General features: G+C 42.2%; 1 protein-coding gene and 1 long non-coding RNA gene across 5 annotated transcripts in view; one reads left to right on the forward strand and one right to left on the reverse strand.

The window, feature by feature from the left end:
- Nucleotides 1–3,642: 3,642 nt before the first annotated feature.
- On the reverse strand, nt 3,643–16,864 carry LOC107306013 (uncharacterized). Of its 2 annotated transcripts, none has more exons than XR_014939393.1 (3): nt 16,726–16,864; nt 11,140–11,319; nt 3,643–4,787 (listed from the first exon to the last, which is right to left on the reverse strand). It is a non-coding gene; the product is annotated as an uncharacterized LOC107306013 (long non-coding RNA). The 2 variants fall into 2 exon arrangements; XR_014939394.1 differs by lacking the exon at nt 3,643–4,787 and adding an exon at nt 8,735–8,911.
- Nucleotides 15,881–23,439, forward strand: part of MAP3K1 (mitogen-activated protein kinase kinase kinase 1) — a 54,810-nt gene continuing 47,251 nt past the window's right edge. Inside the window, exon 1 of one of the 3 annotated variants that reach the window (XM_085528862.1) lies at nt 15,881–16,149. Coding sequence is in view for 2 of the 3 variants with exons in the window: in XM_015848754.3 (XP_015704240.2) it covers nt 16,697–17,178 (482 nt within the window). In the remaining variant the exon portion in view is untranslated. Of the gene's footprint in view, nt 16,150–16,595; nt 17,179–19,702; nt 19,858–23,439 lie in introns of those variants that run through there. The other 2 variants (XM_015848754.3, XM_085528861.1) reach the window with 2 other exon arrangements.

Below are 23,439 nucleotides of genomic sequence, written 5' to 3' on the forward strand. Positions count from 1 at the left end.
CAAGTCATTAGCACAAATTGCCTGTTTTGTGCTTTGAGCTGAGCTTCATCCAATTGCTGTTTCATAACGACAGTTTCACAACATGGAGGCAACAGACAAAGTAGTCTGCCTTGGTGACAGCTCTTGCTATCAGTTTACATTTCCTTTTAAATACTGCTGGAAAATTAGGGTGTAGGGAGTTTGCAATAACAACAAAATAATAATAATAATAACTTAGTATAATTAGTGTTGATTAAAACAGGAGACTAACACTTCGATAATACTGCAAGAAATTGAGACAGGTTATGGTTCATGATGGATAAAGGTCGATGGTCTTTTAAATGTCTCAACATTTTCTCAGCAACTGCAGGAGATCACTCTGTGGGTGGCAGGTGGGATAGCTCAGGTGACGGGTGCAAGCTTTGCTGACAGCAGCCATATCATAAAGATGAAATCCCAAAGGAAGGCATCTGCTGCTGGAAAACTTATCCTCTGACTGTTGTATCGCCCTGCAAGTGGCTGCATTGTTTCACTGCTTCCAGGAGCAGAAGGTGCCTGAAGTGGACATGCTACCTGTGATGTCAACAGGTACTCGGTTCAGTGTGCTATCAGTACATTAAGTGAAAGGACTTGTCCATCATCTGCCTATGCCCCGCTGTGAACTATGCTGGCACATCTGGCTTTGCTTCTTCTAAGGTCTCCTGAGAGCAAGGCATGATGATTTGCTTACAGACATTAAACTGGCTGTTTTCTCATTCTTTTTATTTACAGATAGCAGCATTTTAAGTCACAGATATGAAAAAAGCTGTGGTGACAATCAACTGTTTTGCCTTCCTCAAGTCTTTTTGATGTTTCAGTCTCAGATAAATTAATTTCCTCCATGCAGCATGTCTTCAAGTAAGTAAGACTTTGAACTACTTTTAAATGTGTGTAGTTGCAGCATTTATTTCCATGGTTCAGATGACAAGGAAGAAGGAACGCTTATGGTTTTGTAGACTCTGGCACTGTACTACTGAAACTCTGTACATACAGTGTGTACATGACTGGTTCATGAAATGTGAGCAGATTCTGATTCTTGGTTTCTTGATCGTGTTTACTGGTTCTTGTGGTGGACAGAAGTAGGTTTAGAAGATGTTTGGGCAGAAATGAAGTAACACCTTGATGTTCCACCGCTCTCCTTCAGGGTGAACTGTGTTGGGACCAGACCTTCTGCAAGCCAGTGTTGGCTTATGTCTCTACAGAGGCAACAGACCTGGCTACTTAACATGCTCCATGCCAGCACACCCTGCCCACACAGATTTCCATAGCATGGCAGCCACAGCTGACAGAGCTGGGAATCAACATTTTGAGGTACAGTCTCCCCAGGGAATGTGAAGGCTTGCCCTGATGATTTCCTACTGGGCTCCACTGGAACATGGTCTCCTGCATGTACGCCATCCTTTGTATACATGTGCTGTGGGTTGCAACAAAACTTTCATTACAAAGATCTGCCCTGGAGGCTGGGTGTGCTTTGTAAAGCCCATCTGACTAGAGGTTACATTATCAGGTTTAGGACAACAGGGCATATCTCCCTGTAGATAGCAATGATTGAGTATGCATACTGGTAATAAGTGGACCAAATGCAGTTGTGATAGAGTGGAGCTGTGGCTGTACATCAGGACCTTGTCAAGAGAGAATGTGGCTTTAGAGGCTATCAAGCGATGCCCACTTGTTGCCGCCTCCTGGGCTAGAAGCTGCTATCTCCTCTGTCATGCCAGTAGCTATTTTGCTGCAGCTGCTTTTTAAATGTTTATGATCTTTCCCCAAAAAGAGCAAACAAGTAAAATAAATGACCCTTAGAAAAGGTTCTGATTCAACAAAGGAAAAAGCATGCCTAAGGACAGCTGACAAGATTACTGACAATTTTATCTCTTCACTCCCCAGATGTGGGCATGGATGAGATGTAGGGATGAGGTGCTAAACCAGCATCGACTACAACAAAACACGAAGGTAAATGTCACAGTGTAATCTGCAGTTCTTCAGCAACTGACCTGTGAGCAGCTCAGCTTCCGTGCATGGAAAGCAGTGCTCTGAGTCACAAGCCTCAGCCGTGCCCTGTCTGCTCGAGTGTCAGCACTTTGGAAGAAGCTGTAAGGATTAAAAGCAGGGTCACTGCACAGCTTTGATTTAGACAAACCATAGAAGAGATGCAATAGACACAACTGTGGGGACAGAAACTTTTTGGATATCAAAACCAACCTGCTTGGATCCTAAGTTTGATATTGTCTTGAATGGGTCTGCTCCTAGCAACATAGTATCATGTAATGCAAATCCACTTAGGACACAGAAAGCGCAGGATCTGAATGTGACATAGCCTGCAACTCAGAAAGATAAAAAAGGAAAATATATGTATTTTCCAGTGCTGCTGTTTGGATCTTTATTCTCTCCAACTGTTCTGTTGTGGTTGTTTTGGGTTTTATTTTTTTTAAAGCAGAGAAAAAAAATAACCTCTGTTCATTAAAAAAAATTAAAAAATAAAAAAATAAAAGAAAGAAAAAAGAAAACCTAAAAACAACTGTCAAGAAACCCAAGTTTGTTTAAGATAAAACAATGGAAGATGTTTTTTTCATACACCAGCACTTAAGGAAACGCTAGATGAGAACAGTTTAAACCTCCAGCCTATTCCTGTACAAATTCCCTTATGGTATGTCCTTCTTGAGGTTTATTTTCATTTCTGGTACTGCATTCTTCTTTAAATAGACATTGTCACACATCCTGTATATCTTTAGTCCCTCTGAATTTATTTTGATGTATCTTTCAGAATTTATAACAAAAATAAGATTGTTGAACTTGAAACAACACAATTTCTTGCATATCAGTTTTTCTGGAAGCATCAAGTCCTGCCAGATGCAGGAACTAACAGTTTGCCAGCTGTTCTTCATCTGGGGGTACTATGTGCAGTTACAAAAACCAGCAGGACCCTTAGGGAATTACAGCCTTAAAAATACCAAACACATATCTGTCGCTGGATATATAACTTTATTTTTCTGCACAAAAATAACAGAACTTCGCATATGTTTTCTTATTAGCATCTTGCTACTTCTCTATCTGAAGTAATAACTTCTAGAACTGTAAAATAAACTTAATGACTCCATGCTTGAGAAGAACAGCAAAGCAGGCGAGCTGTGGCTGTCTGCTTGTGACTTTCTGTTGATGCATGCATATTTCTTCCAGTAAGATATTATTCTGTGAATGAGCTTATCAGAACACGCTGAACAAATACTATTGGCTTTCCCTCTAAGTAAAATAGCTTTGATAGCTTTGATAAATGTCTATCCTAATTTGGCTTTATTTTTGCTCCAGAAACTGTTCATCATGCTGACTAAATGCTCTGGGAAAATTGAGCAACACACAAAAAGATTGCTTGCAGTTGTACAGCAACAGATAGAAATGTTTGAAACCCAATATATTTTGGGTGTCTCCAAATAAGTACGTTGTTTGCTTAAAAAATAATTTTGCCCAAATGTTACGGCTATGTTCAAAGTAAAAACTGCCTGTGACTTAAAGGGAGATGAAATTTCTCATGTCTATAGGTGATCTCCAGATGTTTGTGGATGTAACAGACCTGAACAAAGGAATCCAGTCTGCAGGAGGAATAATCTCTTCAATTCAAAATCAGTCTCCTTTGCGACTTAGATTTTTTTAATACTCCAAGTGAAAAATATAAGGAAAAAATCAGCTGAAATCAACACAATTTTTTCAGATAAACATTTTATTTCAATGGTATTTGTCTGGTGATCAATTTACATATAGATAATAACACAGTTCAAACTGCACTGGAAAAAAATAGTAATCAGAAAACAGTAGTACATTTAGACATTTAGACCTTATCACAACCCATGGAGAGCTTTACTCAAACAAAATTCAATGAAATATCTATATGCTAAACACTGATTTGGACGTGATTATACTGCTGATTAGGAAATGGTTCCCTTAATTCTTTCTGCCTGGCCCTAATTAGCAGTAAAGCATGGTATATATGTAAAAATGTTAGCATCACATTAGCCATGCTCTACATAGTATGTAAGATGGATGTTTGTACATTCTCACTCTAGCTTTTCCCCATGACAAAAAAAAAAAAAAAATTAAAAAGTCTTCCCAGTTCCAGTAAAGGTATTGATAATAAAATGAGTCAGAGGTTTCTTTCTCATCTCAGGCTCCTTTTGTTAAGCCAGTACTCTTCAAAAGTCCTGGACAAATGATAAGATAAAGAGTTACAGATCACAGTGCCTGTGCTTATCTGCAATTTCCCCTCAGTTCTTTCTTTTATTTTCCTAAGGGAAAGAAGAATGCCAAAATCCAGAAAAGGACTAACTATCATTTGTAACAAGAACACAAATTGTTCATCTGTAAAACTGGGTTAATGACTGTGACCTATTCATGAACTGCTTCAGCATCTCCTTCTACATAATATTGGAGTTAGCAACTACGAAAACTGAATAATTCATCTCCTAATGTAACATACCAGCAAACTATAATAAATCAAGAATTTCTATTTTACCAAGATCAAGAATTTTACTAACTTGGCAATCATACAGGAGATCACCCACTCTCAGTCTTATTCAGACACCAGAACCCAGTCCAAATGTAACACTCATTGCATGCACACCAAGTTTAACATCGTGGGACTGTTGAGCTGTTGTTTGGAAGGGCTCTCTTGAGGTTTTCTCATCCAATCTCCTGCTCACAGCAGCACACTTGCCAGCATTAAGCCAGGTCAGCTGTCCACACTGCTGTCCCCAAGGATGGAAATTTTACTGGACCATGTCCTGCGCCAGTGACAGATAAAGAAGGTTTAACAGAAAAGAATATATATTCCTGCTAGAGGCCCACTACCTGATAGTTCAGAGTTAGGGCAGCCCTGCTGAAAATGTAGGCTAAATCTATCTCTGAATAGAAAGTGACATGATGTTCCTACACATTCATTTTTATTGTTCCTTGTTAAATCTCATTAAATTTCTTGTATGCTCATTCTTTTGCTGAATTATATTCTGTTACAGCGCTGTATTTTGGCTGTTAGATGGTTTATTCATCATCTGAACATAACTTCAGGGGGAATTTTCTGTGGCCTGAGTGTGGTGTATGGTGAGAGGCTGTGGACGGATGCATCCAATACTTGTAACATTGGCAAAAAATAAGTTCTGTGAGATGGAAGCTTTATTAGGAGCCACTGTATAAAAACACTTAAAAGTCCAGCAGATAAGACCTATTATTTTGTGTATGGCTTTTTATTTTCTGAGTTGATTCTGACTACTAGGAAATAGCTGGTACATCATTACAAGGTTAGCAGAAATGTGATCCTCAAAGCACATCCACAGCAGGGAAGCTTGGAAACCCCACGTGGCTTTGTGGCTGAAGCACTGAAGTGGGCAGACACAGGTCTTTATTCCCAGCTTTTGCCCACAGTAGGCAAACTATTTCATCTGTTCCCCATCTGCAAACCAGAGTAAATGGCAGTGACCTACTTTATAAAGTGCTTTGAGATCCATTGATGAAAAAAAAAAAAAAAAAAAAAAAAAGAGAGAGAGAGACTTTGCAAATGCTAAATAAAAGGGCTTCTTTCTGGGAAATTCTTTGTGTTCCAAGTGTTCATTACAAGAGATTGCTCTGATTTAAATATGTCCCTTTAGAAGCCAATTCAGTTAAATCAGTGCAACTTTTGGGTACTCACAAGCCTGAAGAAAAAGCCTGAAGCAGTAAGTACAGGAAAAGGGAATGTACTTGTAGGCAGATCCTGCAGAGCAGAGTAAAATCCCCTGAAGGAAGTGTTTAGGTTACTCCGGCTTTGGCCTCCTCCCCATTTAACATGGGATCATGCTATACAAATGACTGGAATTGCAGATGAGAGCCAGTCTTTTTACCTGGAGCTCACTCACATTATCTTGTGCTGTACTTGCAACTTCATTCTATAGATTGTGTGGCCATGGAGAACAAGTAAGAAGACCTGAGGAAAAACCTGTGCCAGACATGGACTTCCTAGCATATTTTAAAGTAGGGATGATTCATTTTGGCAGCAGTCCAAAGCCCACAGGGAACTCGGCCTGAAGGATGGTGTTGTTGCTGTCATCCTTCCTCATAGTTCCGTCTGGAACAGCTTAAGTGCCTTTGCAGCAGAGCATGCTGAATCAACTCATTTTTGGCCAGTTCAGTTTGGTTTTTGCTGAGTCCAGTGCTGGCAGAGGAGGGTGTGACCACCACAGCCTCTTTATTCAGCAGACTGCCTACCCTCTGTCATGGTTTCTATTACCTGGATCCAGCAAAAATTGAACTACACCCATTGTTCAGTGTGTATTGTACTGGAGTTGTAATTTCTGTGAGTGTCCTTGAAAGCTATGTAATTCACTGTGACACGGTCACAAAACTTCTATAATCATGCTATCAAAAATTATTAGAGCTTAAAACAGGAATTAAGTGAAGTAGAACACGATGGCCTAGATGAATTAATTCAGTCCTGGGTGATTTTCTATTAGTTTTAGGGGGAAGTACATGTGTTTGCAGCAAAGAGAGTTAAACACACACTGCATTATATGCATATATAAACATTTCAGCAAGATTGTCTCAGTGCTTGAATCCAAGAGAACAAGTATTTAACTGTTCTGTCTTCATTGTAATCAGCAGCATTTTGACGAAGAAGTGCTGGCTAAAACATAAAATTTCTTCAAAACCAATGCAAAGAGGCAGCCCACACCATGACACAGAAGCTCCATAGCTCTTTTCTGTCTGCACAAGGGGATGCACATGTGTCTGATGACCAGAGCAGAAGGTCTCACACTACACTGAGCTTAGGCCAAAGGTTTTCTTTGTGATGGTAAGGTGTTTGGTTGTGCTTTAGGAACTGTAGTTGTCCACATAAAGTCCAAATATTCAAAGAATAACTATGTTAAAGTTGTGGGAGCAAACATAATGCTTTTCCTGAAAACGAATAATTCATTTCAGTAGGTCTTCACATCAGTATTAATATGTGGGCTGCTCTGAAAGTAATGGCTCCTATTTTATTACTTTGGCCCTCATTGTCAAAGGGTGGTTTGGTTGAACCGCCCGTATTTGATTACATGTTGCTGCCATGTGAAAGATGGCAGCAGAGGGGCACTCTGATAGCATGGTATCTGACATGGAAGTGGGTATGAAGAAAAAATGTTTTACTGAATTCTGGACAAATAGCACCCACTGACATTCAGTGACACTTGCCGTACATTGGTGAAGCCCAGACAGTGGATGTGAGCACAGTGAGGGGGTGGGTGGTGCATTTCAGCACTGGTTACAGTGATGTGAAAAACAAGTCACATTCCAGATAGCCATGCAGACTTTTTACACATGTAGCATGAAGGCTCCTGTTCACTGCTGGTGAAAATCCATTCTAATGGTGATGGCGATGTTGAAAAATATTGTTTTGCAGCTGAGAATTTGCTCTATGAAATAGTTTCATTGTGCTCTTTGTATTTGTTGTTGTTTCCATAGTGGTAAGGCATTACATTCGGAGCAAACTAGATACAATATGCCATGTGCCCTTCACTAGAAACACGGGATGAAAACACAGTATTTTGAGTTATCCTGGACACATTAGGAAAAAATAACTTCTGTTTTTGAAGAGGGTTTTCTAAACTTGAACTTACCAAAAGGACAAGATCTAGAACACTTAAATGTGGGGTCTGGGGAAGAAAGGACTTTAGGCAGATGTTGCTCTCAGTGGTCCCAGGGACTTCAGAAACAGAGATAACAGCACCCTTCAAGCATCTGGACCATCAGCTCAGCTGAAAGAGTGCTAAGGAGAAGTGGACATACTTTCTCTCTTTTCTGTAATTTCATAGCCTGCATCTGTCCTCTAGACCAATGAATACTAAAATAAATCATACAGAAAACTTCAGCTTACTACTAAAATTTTCATTCATGCTTTCCCATCTTCTTCAGCTAGACTAGAATTTGAGACATCAGTGGAATTCAGACCTATGACCTTCCAAATATTCACAATAAAGCTGCTCTGAAAGCATCATACGCTTCAATCTCAGGACAGCTTTTGTTGTTTCTGGTGTGGTACAATTACTAAAATAGTGTGGTTGGAAAGCCCTTCTATGTATCAGCATAGACCTCAGACACTCTCACATCATTCTGCAGATGTGACATCAAATCTACTTTTGTCTATAGTTTCAATATAAAATAATTCACTGGCTTGTAAAGGTAGTCTAAGTTTCATACATAAATCTTTATTTTTCTAAATAGCAGCTACTTACCTCACATTTTTTTAGGAGCCAGGGAAATAGAAAGGTTTGCCATCCATAACTACAACTTTGGCTTTAATAACATCATCAAATGAAATTTAGTCAGGGAGATAAGAGAAATAGCTGTTAATGATGCAGTGAGCAGCAATCTATTAAAATCTAACTGGTATAATAAAAAAGGATTAAACTGAACTATGAGGCTGTTCCAATATACAAGGATAAAAGTATATTTCCTTAGGACAGAGGGAGTTTAATGACTATCTGTAGCTTAACTGATATGGACAGCTGAGCTTTCCTGATACTGAAAATTAAATACCACCACAATTATAGGTGAACGCTTTCACTAGACTAGGACTAAATAAATCTGAAATAACTGCAGTAAAAAGTGAAGGAATATATATTGCTACAGTTGATAGTAAACATAAGGAGTTATACTAAGGAATTTGGGAATAAATCAGAAAGTCTTTATTTCAGGAAGAGGAAAATAAGAGGAGATGCTATTTTCTTTATTTAACTCCTTCACCTCATATTTTATTTTTACAATTGGTATTTTTCCATTTTTAAAATGCACATGGGTATGATCCACAGGGTAAAAGAAGTTATTTGACAAGGTCCTGCAGTGGTTCTCACTGTAGACTAAATAGTGTGTCATTATGTCATGAGAAGGATCATTTGTTCTGGTTAAAAAAAAAAAAAAAAAGCAGTTTTAGAATTTAAAAAGGCAGATCGTTCATGCAGTTTTCTGATTAAGGTGCTAGAGACTACATCACTAGGTTAGTATAATGAAACTGGTGTTAACATTTGTAAATAAAATCACCTCCAAATTTAGAGGATGAAAACCTCAAAGTGGCCGCTCAGTTGTGTTCATCTGCTAACAAAACTCAAGAGAAAGTAGTGATATGTATTCTTGAAATGCTCTGACACACTGTCAGTACCATGCATGATAAGCTTGATTAGGGCACCATTGTTGAAAAGCTGTTACATAACTCACAGGAAGTGGTTTGCATGCTCAATACATTCAATGGTAAACTATTACATTCTTGAGATTTGCAAGCTTTTGTTCATAATTTAAGAAGGTTTGGTTTAAACCAGAAGGAATGTGGAAGATATGTAATGAGTAAAAGATGCATTCTGACAAAACATTCAGAAAGTGAAGTCAGCTCACTTTTACACTCTGCCAGTGTTCTTAGGTTTAATCAGCAGGATGAAATGAAATCAGCAAAATTAAAATTGCAAAGTATAAAATGATCTATTAGGAAAGATGTTTGTTATACATATATTTATACAGACATACAAATACATATATATGTGTATTTACATATACATGTACATATATATACATGTATTTACATATACATATTTGTATGTCCCTTATATGCCAGTTATCTTTATGGATGTCAAAGATGATCAACTAGTACAGTACCTAATTTTTGTGATTTCGATATCTAACAGGAGAAAGGTATGTATGTTGAAAGCAAAGTGGATTTATTTACTTATGATTTATTGATAGATGAAATACGTTACTTCCTGCAGATATTATAAAAAACGTAAATGAAATGAGTATAACTATGGAAGCTATAGTTTAGAATGGTTGGAGCCCAGTGAATGACAAATTAATCCTATGAACAGCAAAAAAATTCAGAAAGTAGGTTTAAACCATGGAATCACTGAATCATAGAATGGCTTAGGCTAGGATACACAGTATATATTTTTTTAAGATTTTGTTATCAACAGATCATATCTCAAAATGGATAATTCATTGGTTGCACAAAGATATAATAATTTTGTTATATTTATTTTGGTACTAGGTGCTTATTCACTAAAAAGATCTTTTGTTTTAATATCAATGAAACAAACTCTTCAAAATTCTTCAAAGCATATTTCTTCTTCCAGAAAATTCCTGGGAAATTTTTATGACTTCTGGGCTGTTATTATATACACTTATGCATGCACATAAGAGGTAACCATATCAAAGCAATACAGCATTTTGCCTTAGAAAAGGCAAATGCCTGCTACCTATGTCCAGATCATCTTTGGCTTTTGAGGATGTTAAATATAGATAATAGCTTGGGTTGTGTAATAAGGTGGTGTTGAAAACATGATTCTCATGGACTGCAGCTGTCACAAAAGCAAGAAAGTAGTCTTGGACCTACTATAGTTGCTGGAGGGAATAACTTATTTAAGAGCTTGAGATAAATATCAAGCTGCCTTTTCTAAAAAAGGGCAATAATAAAGATTTGGCTGTTCAGACATAAAAGATCCCCTAACTATTTTTAAGGTCTGTGAATTCCCCGACACCATTAAAGCAAAAGGCTGTTTGATTTGATTTTGCCATAGTACCAAAAAATGGACAGGCTTGGCAGGAAAGGATCACACGATGAACCAGGCACTAGTGTCACTGCTGAGTTTTGTTATTCTCTCTGACAGCTTTGAGGGCCTTGGCAAAGCATGCCTGCTGGATTTAAGAGGAACAGCACTGCCATCATGCTAGCCATCATGAATGGAAGCATACAGACAGCACTATTAGAGGGGCTGGGTGAAACAGACAGAAATAAATATGGGGGAAATAATGTTTCAGGCAGGATGCCATTCCTGTGCCCAGAAATGATTATTCAAGTTATGCCCTGGCTCTGGAGAAAGCAAGTAAGATACCCCGTGGAGGGTGATCTTGCCAATTCCTTCCCTGTCTGGTGATTATTAAAGGAAGCAACTAACCAGACAGAAGGTAGCTGTCAAGCTGTGTCTCTGTAGTCTGCCTCCCTTTTACAGGGTCCTTGCACATCTTTAGTTGTATGTGCTGAATACACCCATCATGATAGACTGTTGGTTTGCAGCCCACATTCTGTGGCACTCATTTCTGTTTTTGCCAATGGTTGGATGTTTTTCCTGTTGTCATGTTACTGACCTTCAATAACTGCAGCTTATTGTTGGTGCTATACAATTATGCTGTTGGCAGAAGAAAGATGAAAGAGTTGCCGGCAGAGAGGAAGAAAAACCGCGGGGTCCTCTTTGGTGGGAGTGAGGAAGTGGTCCTTCTTCCATTCTGACCATTCACACTCGCTTTCAGTAGGTGACTATATTGTTCCTAAAGAAAAAAAAACAAGAGTTAAAATCTGGAAATGTATAGCTTCCAGTAGAGGACAGCTCCTAGAAGCTGTGTTTATTCTCTATGCCTTTGCGTTACAGAACAGAACAATAAGAAAGTAGCCTGGAAGAGATGTAACTACCAATAGTATCAGCAGGGTAAAAAAAACTAAGCTATTTCCAGTCTCCTGAGTCTGAAATGGTACATTTGCTTTCCTCTAGAGAGGGTGCTGGCAATGGTCCTTAAAAGAGATGTAGATGCCGATCAGTGTGAGAGCTATGTTGCCAATTCAGTAGTAGGGAAGAAGATAAGAAAAGGAGCTGATGGCTGCAATAATTCTGGTAGCGCTAATCAAGTGATATATGAGGTTTAACAGGTGTTGTCTATTTCATTGCTATATTTCCTTAGAGCAAGGAATCACCTGGAAATTCTATAATAATCCCTCAGCCTTTTGTCAGGTAAATGAATATTTTTGTTAGTCTCTTATAGCTGGGGAAAAAATAGCCATTGAAGGATAATGATTTAAGGTCAGAAAAATCTTCAGTAGCACAACCAAAAAGAATATCCAAATCGGATGTCAAGTTGTTAATATTTCAAAAACTACTTGAGAACTGAACTGATTTTAGTAAAAGGTACTAACCAGGAACAAAAATAAATAAATAAAAGTACAAGGTGACAAGCAGACTATAGCTGCACAAAGACCATAATCCAGCTTGCTGATTACTCCACTTCTTGTCTGCCTTTCACACTTAAATTGACCACTCTTTATGAACAGTACTCCTTTTTACTTTGGACTGCATGGTTCATAGACTAAAAAGTGCATTTGATCATGACTACATACTAAGAAACTCAGTAATTGTGATAAATTTGACTAGACACTACAGAGCAAAATATCCCTATTAATTCACCAGAAGAAACACAGAATTGTGAATATGTACTTTGGCAGAAAAAGAAGGCTGGATGTACAGCTGTTTTCTTATATAATGCAACTGGCACCAAGGTCAAGATGTAATCTTAAGTTCTGTGGATCCAAAGTACATTTTTAACAGGAGTTCAGTTGTGTGAGAGCTGAATTGTGACACAAGAAATCTTTAAACACATTTTTTGCACAGAAATCAATGTGAAAATTAATAGATAAACTATACAGAAAATTAAATGACAGTCAGGCTAGACATTCTCACTGTCCTAAATAAAGCCAGACTTGCCTATAACAGATTCTGTCTCTCCTCAGCTTTCTCTCACTTGAAAAGCGATACAGCGTCTTGGTCTTCTGAGGTAGAATTGCTTCTAAAAAGCACACTTGTTACACTATGAAGTAAATGCTGAGTGTCAGCAAGATGGCAAAGCATTTGTAAAAGCAACAGAGATGCCCACAGATTCTTACCAAGACCATGGAAACAATGGATAGGACTTCAGCATCCATGTCCTAATTTAGTTGCTTGACTTCTCCATTACATATGGGAGCAAACAGAAAAGGATTGCAGCTTAGGAGTGGGTTTGCTTCCCCTTTCTTGCAGTGGGGAGAATGAATGGAAGACTGAGGTAGCAATGTTTTTCTAAACAGAAGAATAAGGCAGGAAGAATCTATATTAGATATGCAGGTACTACAGCACTTCTTGCATGTTTAGTCAAGACCAGAAGCTATAAACTGTGTAACCTCTCACATTTATTTTGTTTGTAGAGGATGATGCCTACTTTATATATTCAGAGGCATGGAAGATTCCTATCTCTAGCATGTTGAAAATTGTTGGTTATTTATGACACTGTTACAGGTTTTGTGCAACAAGGAAACTCCTTGGCTTGCAAAAACTTAGCGTGTTCCCAAACAGAACTTTCTTTGTGTACAACAGTTGATGTTCCAAATGTTGCACGATGCTAATTCGAGGCCAAAGGCTTCTGTTTCATAACAAACACTGAGTGCCACTACTTACTGCTGAGGGCAAATAGGCTCACTGAAAACTGCTACAAGTCTCATATTACCCTCCAGAACTGTATTTTCAACTGGAACACTGGAACTCAGAAGTTTGATGGACTGAGAAAGAATATGTGCAAGAGGTAACTCAACTACTTCCTCAGTTTCTCACTAAGTTTTATGTTTTTCAAAGTCAGGTCAACTGGTGTTCATCAAACACAAAAGGGTATTTAAGAGCTCATCACGAGAAAACACAGACCTCTGAATATTCAGTTAATGATTTTAGGATTTAAAGGCTTCTAAGTGAGCCCTTGCCATGCAGTGTCTCTGTCTTGTGCATAAATCTGCATTGCATACAGGCACACCATTATCTAGCACTCAAACGAGGCATGGCAGGCGTCTTTTCATTTGTTGCTGTATTCCTGCGGTTAAGGCAGAGTGGAGAGACATCCACATGCCAGGCAAATGTAAGTATCACTGGCAACAAGCATTTCATTAATTAGATTTAACCATAATAGGGGGATAAACCCTTATAAGACAAGACATGTATTGATGAGTAAATAGTAAGCCTTCCATCTTAACCAAAAAGTAATTCAAAATCTTGCTGCTGCAGACCTTCCTCAAATGGCAAAGCAATGTCTGAAGACAGATAGTGACAGCACTTGTCCACACACCGGTGGCTTCCACTGCCCCTTCTTTCACGTTTTGCCCTGTTATTCTCAGCTGCTTTCCAGAAACTGTTTCACCTCAGTGCACATGCACATTCCTCAGCACCCCATGACCACTCTGACATTTTGCCTCAGGTTTCCTCCTCCTTTAAGCCGTGTTGGAGCTTTGGTACTCTGGGAGAACTGTCCCTTCAGATTCTGTCAGTCCAAAAGGATTTGCATTGCACTGTTATCTCCTACATTTAGTTCTATCAGAGATTTGCTCTTTTTCTTTTCCGTGTTCCTTTCTAACCGATTGTTATTCAAGGCTGTTATCATTCTGCTTGTGATGAATGCTCAGTAAATTCATAAAGCTGTTTTGCTTTTTCCTTTTGAGAACACTTTAAAATCACAAGGTCATTTCTGTCAACATGATTTTATGGCACGGAGGAATACAGAGGTATAATTATGCAGTTCTTCTTTCTTGTTCAAGAGTAGCACACATGCAGGTCGCAATGCCAACAACTGGTAATAATTTGGGTTCATTTCAATCATCTGCTTCAAAATTTGCATGCAACTAAACTCCTTCTGCTTCTGCAAACCAAATTCTGTTCTCAGTTATTCGCCGCCCTCACTGAGGTCCTCAGTTCAATAATAAGGCTTCATTTAGGAATCTCACAGAAAATTGTTCCTCAATTATTTACAGTTGAGGCTTTCACATAGACAGTGTGGCATCTTGATGGATCATCAAAGTGACTCACATTTCATGACCCCGAGGCCATATTCATGTTTGATACTATCCTGAAACTAAATGAAGTACCATTTGAAACTCTTCCTCAGGGTTGTCCTTCTGCAAGACTAGAGGGCAATAATTTCCAATTTGCTCATCACATCCTCCAGTAAGGAGGTCAGCATCCAACCACAGATGTTAAGGGAGAGCATGTTTCTGTTAAGGGCATTTCTCATCCTACTGGTACCTCAGTGCAAAGCAGCAATCCAAGCAAACTGACCATACAAAATACCAGTGCCAAGCTGCATAGTGTTATATTTGGAGAATGCAAAGGAAAATCTGTGAAGCAAGCCTAAGAAGCTCAGCTATGGAAAACTGGTTAAAACTTGGCCCAGTGAGCTCAGGACAACCTCATGAGGTCCAACAAATTCAAGCACAAGGTCAAGCACCAGGGTCATGGTAAAAACCACTAACAACACAAGCTGGATTGAGGGAGGTGATCCTCACCCTCTGCTCTGCACTGCTGAGGCCTTACCTGAATCAACGTGTTCAGATGTGGAGTCCTCACTACAGAATAGACATGTACCTTTTGGAGCATGTCCAGAGGGGGGGGGCCACAGATGTAATCTAAGGGATAGAACACCTCTCCTACAAGGACAGGCTGAGAGAGCTGGGGCTGTTCAGCCTGGAGAAGGCTCTGGAGAGACCTTTGAGTGGCCTTTCGGTACCAGAAGGGAGGCTCTAAGAAAGAATGGGACATGGAGTGTTGTAATTGGAGGAGGGAACATTGTTTCAGACTAAAAGGGGAGATTGATATTGGAAATAAGAAAGAAGTTCTTTATGATAAAATTGACGAGGCACTGGAACAGGCTGCCCAGAGGTAATGGGTGTCCAGTCACTGCACACGCTCAAGGCTGGGCTGGATGGGGCTCTAAGCAACCTGATGTAGCCATAGGTGGCCCTGTTCACTGCAGGAAAGTTGAATGAGATGACCTCTAAAGTTCTTTTACAACTCAAATGATTCTGTGATTCAATGAAATTCTACGACTTGCTATATCCAAAACGACACCAAACTGAAAATGGCCAGGTATGCACAGCAACACTCAGGTCTCCTTTCCTCAGATTATATCAGCACTCAGACAGACGTGTTTAATGACAGAATACAGCACGTTTCAGAGGGCGATGCATGCCATTCCGATCTCGCTAAACTTAAGTTCCATATGAACAGCTCGGAGGCCGAAAGAAAAGAACATCCAATGGCAGCGGAGAGGCTTCCGAGAGCAGACGGGATTTGCTCGCTCCCCAGGCACAACCATGTGATGCCGCCTGCCCCGTCCCACCCCTGGGAGCCGCGGCAGGAGGTGCGCGGGGCGGGCTGCGGGGCAGCACATGGGCGGGCGAGCGAGCACATGGAGGTGTGTGCGGCGCCAGCCGCTCAGTAGCCGCCGACATGGAGCGGACGGGTGAGGCGGCCCCCGCTGTGTGAGGCGGCCCGCAGGACGCTGACATCCCGCCGCGGGCTGCGCTGTGTGAACAAGCAGGTATGGGGGGCGAGCGGGGACCACGGGCACACCCCGCAGTACGGCGGCTTTCTCCTTCCCCCCCACAGCTCGAGGACAGCTGTGCGGCTCGGGGGGAACGAGGGGCTCCGCGCCGCTCAGCCTCTCCTGACGGGGCAGCTCCCGGGGCGCTCCCGCTGCCGAGAAGAGCCGTGTGGGGGCGGGGACGCCCTCCCTCCCGCCCGCGGCTGTGGGGCGCGGCCCGCCCTCGTTCCCCGTAGCGCTGCGGGCGGCCGTGCCCCGCCGTTCCCTCTGCCCGGCCCTCCAACGGCCGACACCTGCGCGGGGGCGGCCGGGCGGGGCAGGATGGCGCCGGGTCCCGCCCCGCCCCGCCGCACCTACGGCCGCCCGCCCCGCCCCGCGCCGCCCGCTCGGCCAATGGGCGCCCGCCGCCCGCCCTCCTCCCTACGCCGTTTGCGCAGGCAGCGCCGTTTCCGCAGCGGGCGGCAGCGCCGGCTCCCTCCTCCTTCCCTCTCTTCCCTCCGCCCCCGCCCGAGTCCCGGGAGCCCGATGTGACCCGCCAGAGAAAATGGCGGCGGCGGCGGCGGGGAATCGCACCTCGTCGTCGGGATTATCCTCGGCCGGCGGCGCGGAAGGGGCCGCCGCCGCCGCGTACGGGAGCCCGAAGGGCGGCGCGGGCGAGGGGAGCGGCGCGGGGAGCGGCGGGCTGCTGCGGGAGGCGGGCGGCGGCGGCGGCCGGGAGCAGCGCTCCGACTGGCGGCGGAAGCAGCTGCGTAAAGTGCGGAGCGTGGAGCTGGACCGGCTGCCCGAGGCGCCCCTCTTCCTCGCAGCCGCCCCGGCCGCCGCTGCCTCCTCCTCGTCATCCTCCTCCCCTTCGCCGGAGCCCCCTGAGGCGCTGCTGCTGCACTACCTGCCCGGGCCGCGCTCCGGCCCCGCCAGCCCCGCCGCCTCCCCCGGCCGCGGCGCCGAGCTCCTGGAGCTGCCGGCGGGCAGCCCCGCGGCCAACGACCCCGCCGCCGAGAGGAGGATGGAGCCGTCCCCCGCCGCGAGGTGAGCGCGGCGCCGCGCCGGGACCGGGGCAGCTGTCAGCGCGGGGCCGGGGGGGCCCGGGGGCGCGGGGCTGGGAGCGGGCGGGCCGGGCGGCTGCGGGGACCTCGGTCCGGGGCTGTCCCTGCCGCGCTCCGGCGGAACGAGCGACCCTCAGCTCCCCGTGCTGTCCCAGCTGCGGTTTGTTTGTTTGTTTTTCGCTTTTATTTTTGTTTTCTTAAAAAAAAAAAGTCTCTGCGGAGTCTGTTCCGGTCTGCAGCGTTCAGGATACTACAGAACGCGTTCCTCTGCCTCTCAGTGAGAGAAGGGAATGGCTCCGGAGCGGAAATGTTCGCTCTGTTGTTTCAGGGAGAAATCAAAGTTGTTCTGTAGCGGTTACTGTAGGTAATACGTATGAGTGAGTTTTTCAGCACCCTTGTGCTCGTAGCTTTGGCTCGCCGTCTCTGTGCTTGAATTGGTAAATCCTGTATATTGAGGCGTTAGTTCTGCTCATGTGCTTGTTTCGCCGATTTATGTGCAGGCTTCCCGGGTGGAATCAGTTTGGGTGACTGTGACTTATGCTGGGTAGGGGGTAGCTCATGGAGCTTTGCAGCGAGCGGGCAGCAGGGCACAGCAGTGCGGTGTTGGTGTCGGAGCGCCGCTGAGCTCCTGCGGCATCTAGTGAAGGGCAGCGCAGAGAAAAGCGCATCTGCACTTCTCCTTTAATGCTGCCTCACTGTTTGTTTGGCTAATTGAACCTCCGAAGAGAAGGGGATACATATCTGTTTAAGAGGTGACGTGTGCACTTTCTAGCTGCGCCCTACACCATTTAAACCTCACAGATCTTAGACACTATCTTACCTTGGGTGTACTGTGCTGAGAGTTGGTTTCGAAAGCTGAGTCCTGTTTGTGTGAATCCTGAGAAATCCTGATGGGTTTGGGGCTGTTTCTAGGGCAGTGCAGAAACACTTGAGATGGTCTGGTCCCAGCAGATAAGAAATCCTCTGTAGTTACAGAAGGATTAGCAGAAATCTGAAGTATTCAGGAAGGGAAGAAAATCATGTGGGTAATAAATTCTCTGACTCTTAGCACCATCATCTTCTGTGTCGACCAGGGAAGTACAATATATGCCGTCTTTTAATGCGGCTGTAACTAGTTCTGTGGCTTTCAAAGAAAATGAAAAATTCGTGTCAGAACACAGAACAAGCTGGTGTCTCACGATGATGTGAGCTCGGCTGGTTATCAGGCTCAGGAAGTTCAGTGCACATCACATCAGTGCTGAAGCACTGATTCTGTCTGTGCTGGTCTGTCCCGCAGCAGCAATGACAGAGCAGCTGTGGAATTTTTCCCTCTACATGGGCAGTTCTGCTTACTTGTTAAGTACCTGCACTCACAAGTTACTGTTCTTAGTGTGTGTGTGTGGGTTAAAGCCCTTCTCCCCCCACAACTGCTCTCTCATATATGATCACAAAACGTTCACAGATGGCAACTCCTCTCCTTACTGTATCACTATGATGAACTCTAAGTAGCCTATCATGAACACAGTTTAAAGTATCTGGCAGCTTTCATTGTAACTGTCCTTCAGAAGTACTCTATTGTATCTCAGAAATTCCGTATGTCCGGCTACTGGTTAGCAGACCTGGGACAGCAGAGGAGTACTTACCCAACGTCAAGATCTTGGAACATCTTTCTGCTGTTGCTTTGATAACAACTTGCTCTAGAAGGGGGAAGTTATGTGTACTTGAGTAGCCGTGAGCATGTTACATGTTAAATATTAAGTCAGTCTGTGGAGTTTTTGCCTGGTCATTTGTAAGAGGCAGACTGAAGGAAGTAATATGCAAAGTTTTTCTGTTCTTAAACAGAGTGGTTATGCTTCCCCATAAGATCCTGCTACTCATTAAATGATACTTGCTCCAAAGTCCCCCTGTCAGTCTTCTTGGTATTACAGTCTCTCTCTAAACAGACCTTCTGTTTGTGCTGGAAGACTTGCACAAGCTTTAGAATGAAGCTGAAAAGTGATTTTGACTGTACTGTGAAGTTGTGAATATCACCCTTTTCATGTATTCTTTCAAACATTCTGCTTGTTGCAGGAGCAGTTATTGCTTTTGCTAAATGCTGTGACATTTTAAGCTGTCATTTTTATAACCCTGTAAGGGAGGGGAGTTACTTTACTGGGAAATGCCGCTTTGGCATAAAACACTTCATACCTTCTCTGTACTGACTGTATGTTGGCTTGGTTTATATAAGAAGATCATAGCAGTGAGGTCAGCAGTAGCTCTATTATGATTTCTTGTTGTTTTAGTGTAGCATCTGATTTGGGCAGAAATCCACCTCTTTTCATTAACAAAGTTTTTTAAAACAATGAAGCAGTTTAAGTGATGTTTGTTTGTGTCTGGTATTGCTGTGGCTAACTTACTGCGTTCCTGGCTGCAGAATCAATTATTCTGCCATAACTCTACTTTTAAAGAAACAAGCAGGAAGTGAGCAGGTTTGTCTGCTCTGTATACAGTGACCATGCACTGTATGACCTGCATGAAAATTCAGCGTTCCAATTTCAAAATGCATGTGCAAATACAGCAGACGTGAGCTCAGCTGCAGGAAAACCAGTGAAGGTATATGGGCTGTATTTTCTGCAATTCCTCTTTGGCGCCTGCTAGAGACAGTAAAAACACACTACGAAACCCGACTTCTGACTACATACGTGTGAGTACTGGTTAAAGCTTGTTGGTTTGGGATCTGCCTGTAAATTCTAGAACCCTTGGTGACTTCTGAAGGAGTGCATGACTATGTTAACAACCTGGATTTGGGGCAGTGGAATGGGGACAGTGCAAGGAAGAACGCTTACAACACAGCTTACAATCTGACTTGTGTTTTTTTTTTTCTTTCCTCTGAAATGACAACATTATTGCTTTGTGTTCTCAAAATGTACATACAGTAAAACAAAAAACAAAAAAAAAACCCCATATACGCATAGCTTTTTCTAACTTGAGTATTTTCAATTAAGGTAAAATACAGTTATGTGTGTTTTAGTGCAGTTCTTAATGCTGTATATTTTTCATTACCTGCTGAAGTAAGGCAGCACATTCTCTGCTTCCAATTCATGCTGAATCGTACAGTCAGAGGAATTTCACCTCCTATCTCTTTAGCTTTGTGCTTGAAAGTGTTTTGGGAAGAGGGTCACCCTCACCCGTGTCTGATTTTTATCACTCTTAGTTATTGCAAGTGGTGGGGTTCTGCTTAAATGGCTTGATCTGCTATGGCAGCTTCTTTGTTCCTATGCAAAGTAAATAGATTGTAACTAACTAATCTGGAGCTTTCTGTCTGGTTGGATTTAGTGATGCTGGAGGTTCAGTCTTTGCTGTCACTGTCGGAGTCCAGGTACTGTTACTGTGACACTTGAGTGTAAATGTGTGCACCTCACCAGCAAGTTCAGCACCCCAATTTCAACACACTTCTGGTGGTCCATTTTTTTTTTTTTCCTGCAGATGGAGATCTGAGTGTGCTGGAATATTTGTGTTGTTTGAGGTCAGAGTGAAGGCAGCGATTCAGCTGTGCCAAAGCACATCCTGGAGCGTGGAGGTGGAAGCGAGCAGCTGGGGTGGTGCTGGGAAGGCTGCCGTTGGCTTTTGCTAGGTTCCAGTATCTGTGAAATTTGGCTCCAGTCTGTTTAAAATAGAAATTATACATTGCCACGTAATTGCCCTTCAAACAAGCTTTCAAAGCTCGTACTTAGCAGTAACGATAAGAAAACGGATCTGCTGTGAGCTCTGGAGTTCCTAATGCTAATATTGGTGTTCTCGGAGAGCTCTCTGTGAAAACCCAAGGGTCGTCTTATTTTACTTTCTGTCGGCTCTGCTCTCACTTGAAACTCTAGAACTACAGCTCATTCTGCTTGAGGCATGGTGGACAGAAACCCCTTTAGGAGGGCTTCATTACTTGTCTCTAGGTGACTGGGAAAAGGCTGTTAAATGGTACATTGTTTTTTGTTGCTTCTGACCTTTTTTTATTTTTAAACTCAGCCTCTGGATATTGCCTGAAATGCTTCCTATTATTTCCTGCCTGATCAGAACTTGAAAATCCCATTCTGTGGTGAATCTTCTTGTTGATATTTTTTCTCTGTAAGATAAACGTGAGGGTTATGTGGGGTTCGGACTATGTAGTTTTTCATTTGTTTGGTTTCAAAGATCTGTTTTGTTAGATCTTGACTGAAAAATGTCCAAAAACCTACCCTGTATGCCTTGACGCTTAAGAATCATTTTGAAGTTGTTGTTTTTGTGTGTGTGTTTGTTTGCTTGTTTTACCTTTTATCTGGGGTCTGTTTCTTTTCTATGAGGTGAAACAGCAATATCAGTATGAGTATGAGGTGAATCAGTAATAACCACAGTTTCATAGTATCTCAGCATATCTTTTGCTAAGTGTGAGTTATTTGCATAATTCATGGCTATTTCTTATCTGCCTTGTCTTAATATTCTGGCTTGTAATGGAATGGCCACTGTTAGTTACACCAGAGAACTTCTGTTCTTCCCTAGTGTCTCACCCATGTTTCGTACAGCTTTTATTTCTGACATTCTGCTGTTGATGCCTGACCCACCTGCCTCGTAACATATTGGGGTCACTGTAGAAGATGGCACTGGAGCACCAGAGAGGTGCATTGTTTTCTCGACTGGACTGACATCAGACCTAATCCGATGTCTTGTTTTCTGAGCTCTTTTCATCCTTTTTTGAACATCCTGTCATCATTCTTTTGAGCAAACTGAACTGATCCTTTGCTCAGCTGACAGCAGTGATGATCAGGTCCCCTTGTGAGCTGTTAGTTAAACCTCAAAGGAATGCAACTAATATTCCTCATTTTAACCACAAATATACATTGCTTCTCACTAGTCATTTCTGTCAAATACACTCTTACACCCTGAGGACATTTTTGGAATATTGTATATGACCATCATGCTTGTATCTGCAGAATTGATCCTCTTGGATACTGAAAGGAGTTGGTGTAGCATTTGAAGTACTGAGGGAAATAAAGCAAAATTGTGAAAATACTATTTTGAGAAATGAATTTATTGGGTTCTAAGATAAATCATTAGCGTTACCTCCCATTTTGCTACCAGTAAATATGTACAGAATTTTGTTTTCATAGTTACTAAAAACAAGAAACTTCAGAAACTACTGTACAATGTTGTCTCCCCATTACCTTCAGGTAACATTAGTCTGAATCTGAGGAGTCATACAAAGTGCAAATATCTGAAGTGTGTGATGATTCGTGCTGTGACCTCTCATTTGCAGTTCATGTAGAGTTTACTGACCTTGTCAGATTAAAAGTGTTTGTTTATTGTCATGGCCTAGACAATATTCTAATTGCTTTGAATCATGACGGAGTAATTTCTGCTCACTGAATGTGTACTTTGAAAATTCATTTATAGTCAGAGGCTGTTCTGTCAATGTATTACACTTTTCTTTTAATTTTTTCCTGATTTTAGACAGCTGGGTTGTAAGGTATGACACTAATATTCAGTTTTTTCTCTCTTGTTGCAAGTTAGCTTTGCCACCAGATATGTAATCAGAATTGTAAATGGTCCTGTAAAACACATCTGAAATGTTTTTCCACTAAAGTAAATATCAGTACAGATGCCTAGCCCATGACTAAGGACTTGTTTGCTTGATCTGTGAAAATATTGCAGTTGTGATTAGTATGGAAATTCGCTGAAATAGTGTTAATGTGTTCTTAAAAATTTGGAAAGTATATGTACCATATTAAGGATCTGTAGTGCTTGCTGATTATGCTCGTTTATTGATAGAAATAAAATGTGTGATGGTTCCTATGGTTGTGTGGGGTTCTTTCTGAGTAGGTTCAAACCTGAGATGGAAATGTGAACAACTTGCTTTTAAACAGTGGGGCTGGATGGAGTTTCTCTTTGAATTCCAATATAAATTTGAACATGCATAAGGTAATTTTTAAAAGGCTATATCAGTATCTTATTGTTCTGGAAAACAAGCCTTTCTGTACAGAGCAGACAAGACTTTGCTGTGTATATTTAGCTGTAAGCTGTACATTCATTTGCAGTGAACAGTTGAATGCGCACTGTGCTCTGTGGGCACACCAGGTGCCCCAGCCTGTAGGGAGCGCAGGGCTTCCAACCAAAATGTGGAAACAGGTTCTTCCATCCTTCAGAGCTGCTGCCCTGCAGCTGTGCCAGCTGGAACATGCAGAGCAAGTTTCTTCTCATCGCAAGGATTTTCCTCACCACTTCTCCCACCCCATGTGGCCTTGTTCATGCCACCAGGCCT

Source organism: Coturnix japonica, chromosome Z (genome assembly GCF_054131305.1).
Source record: "Coturnix japonica strain WE chromosome Z, WE-NBRP24, whole genome shotgun sequence".
Lineage (NCBI taxonomy): Eukaryota > Metazoa > Chordata > Aves > Galliformes > Phasianidae > Coturnix > Coturnix japonica.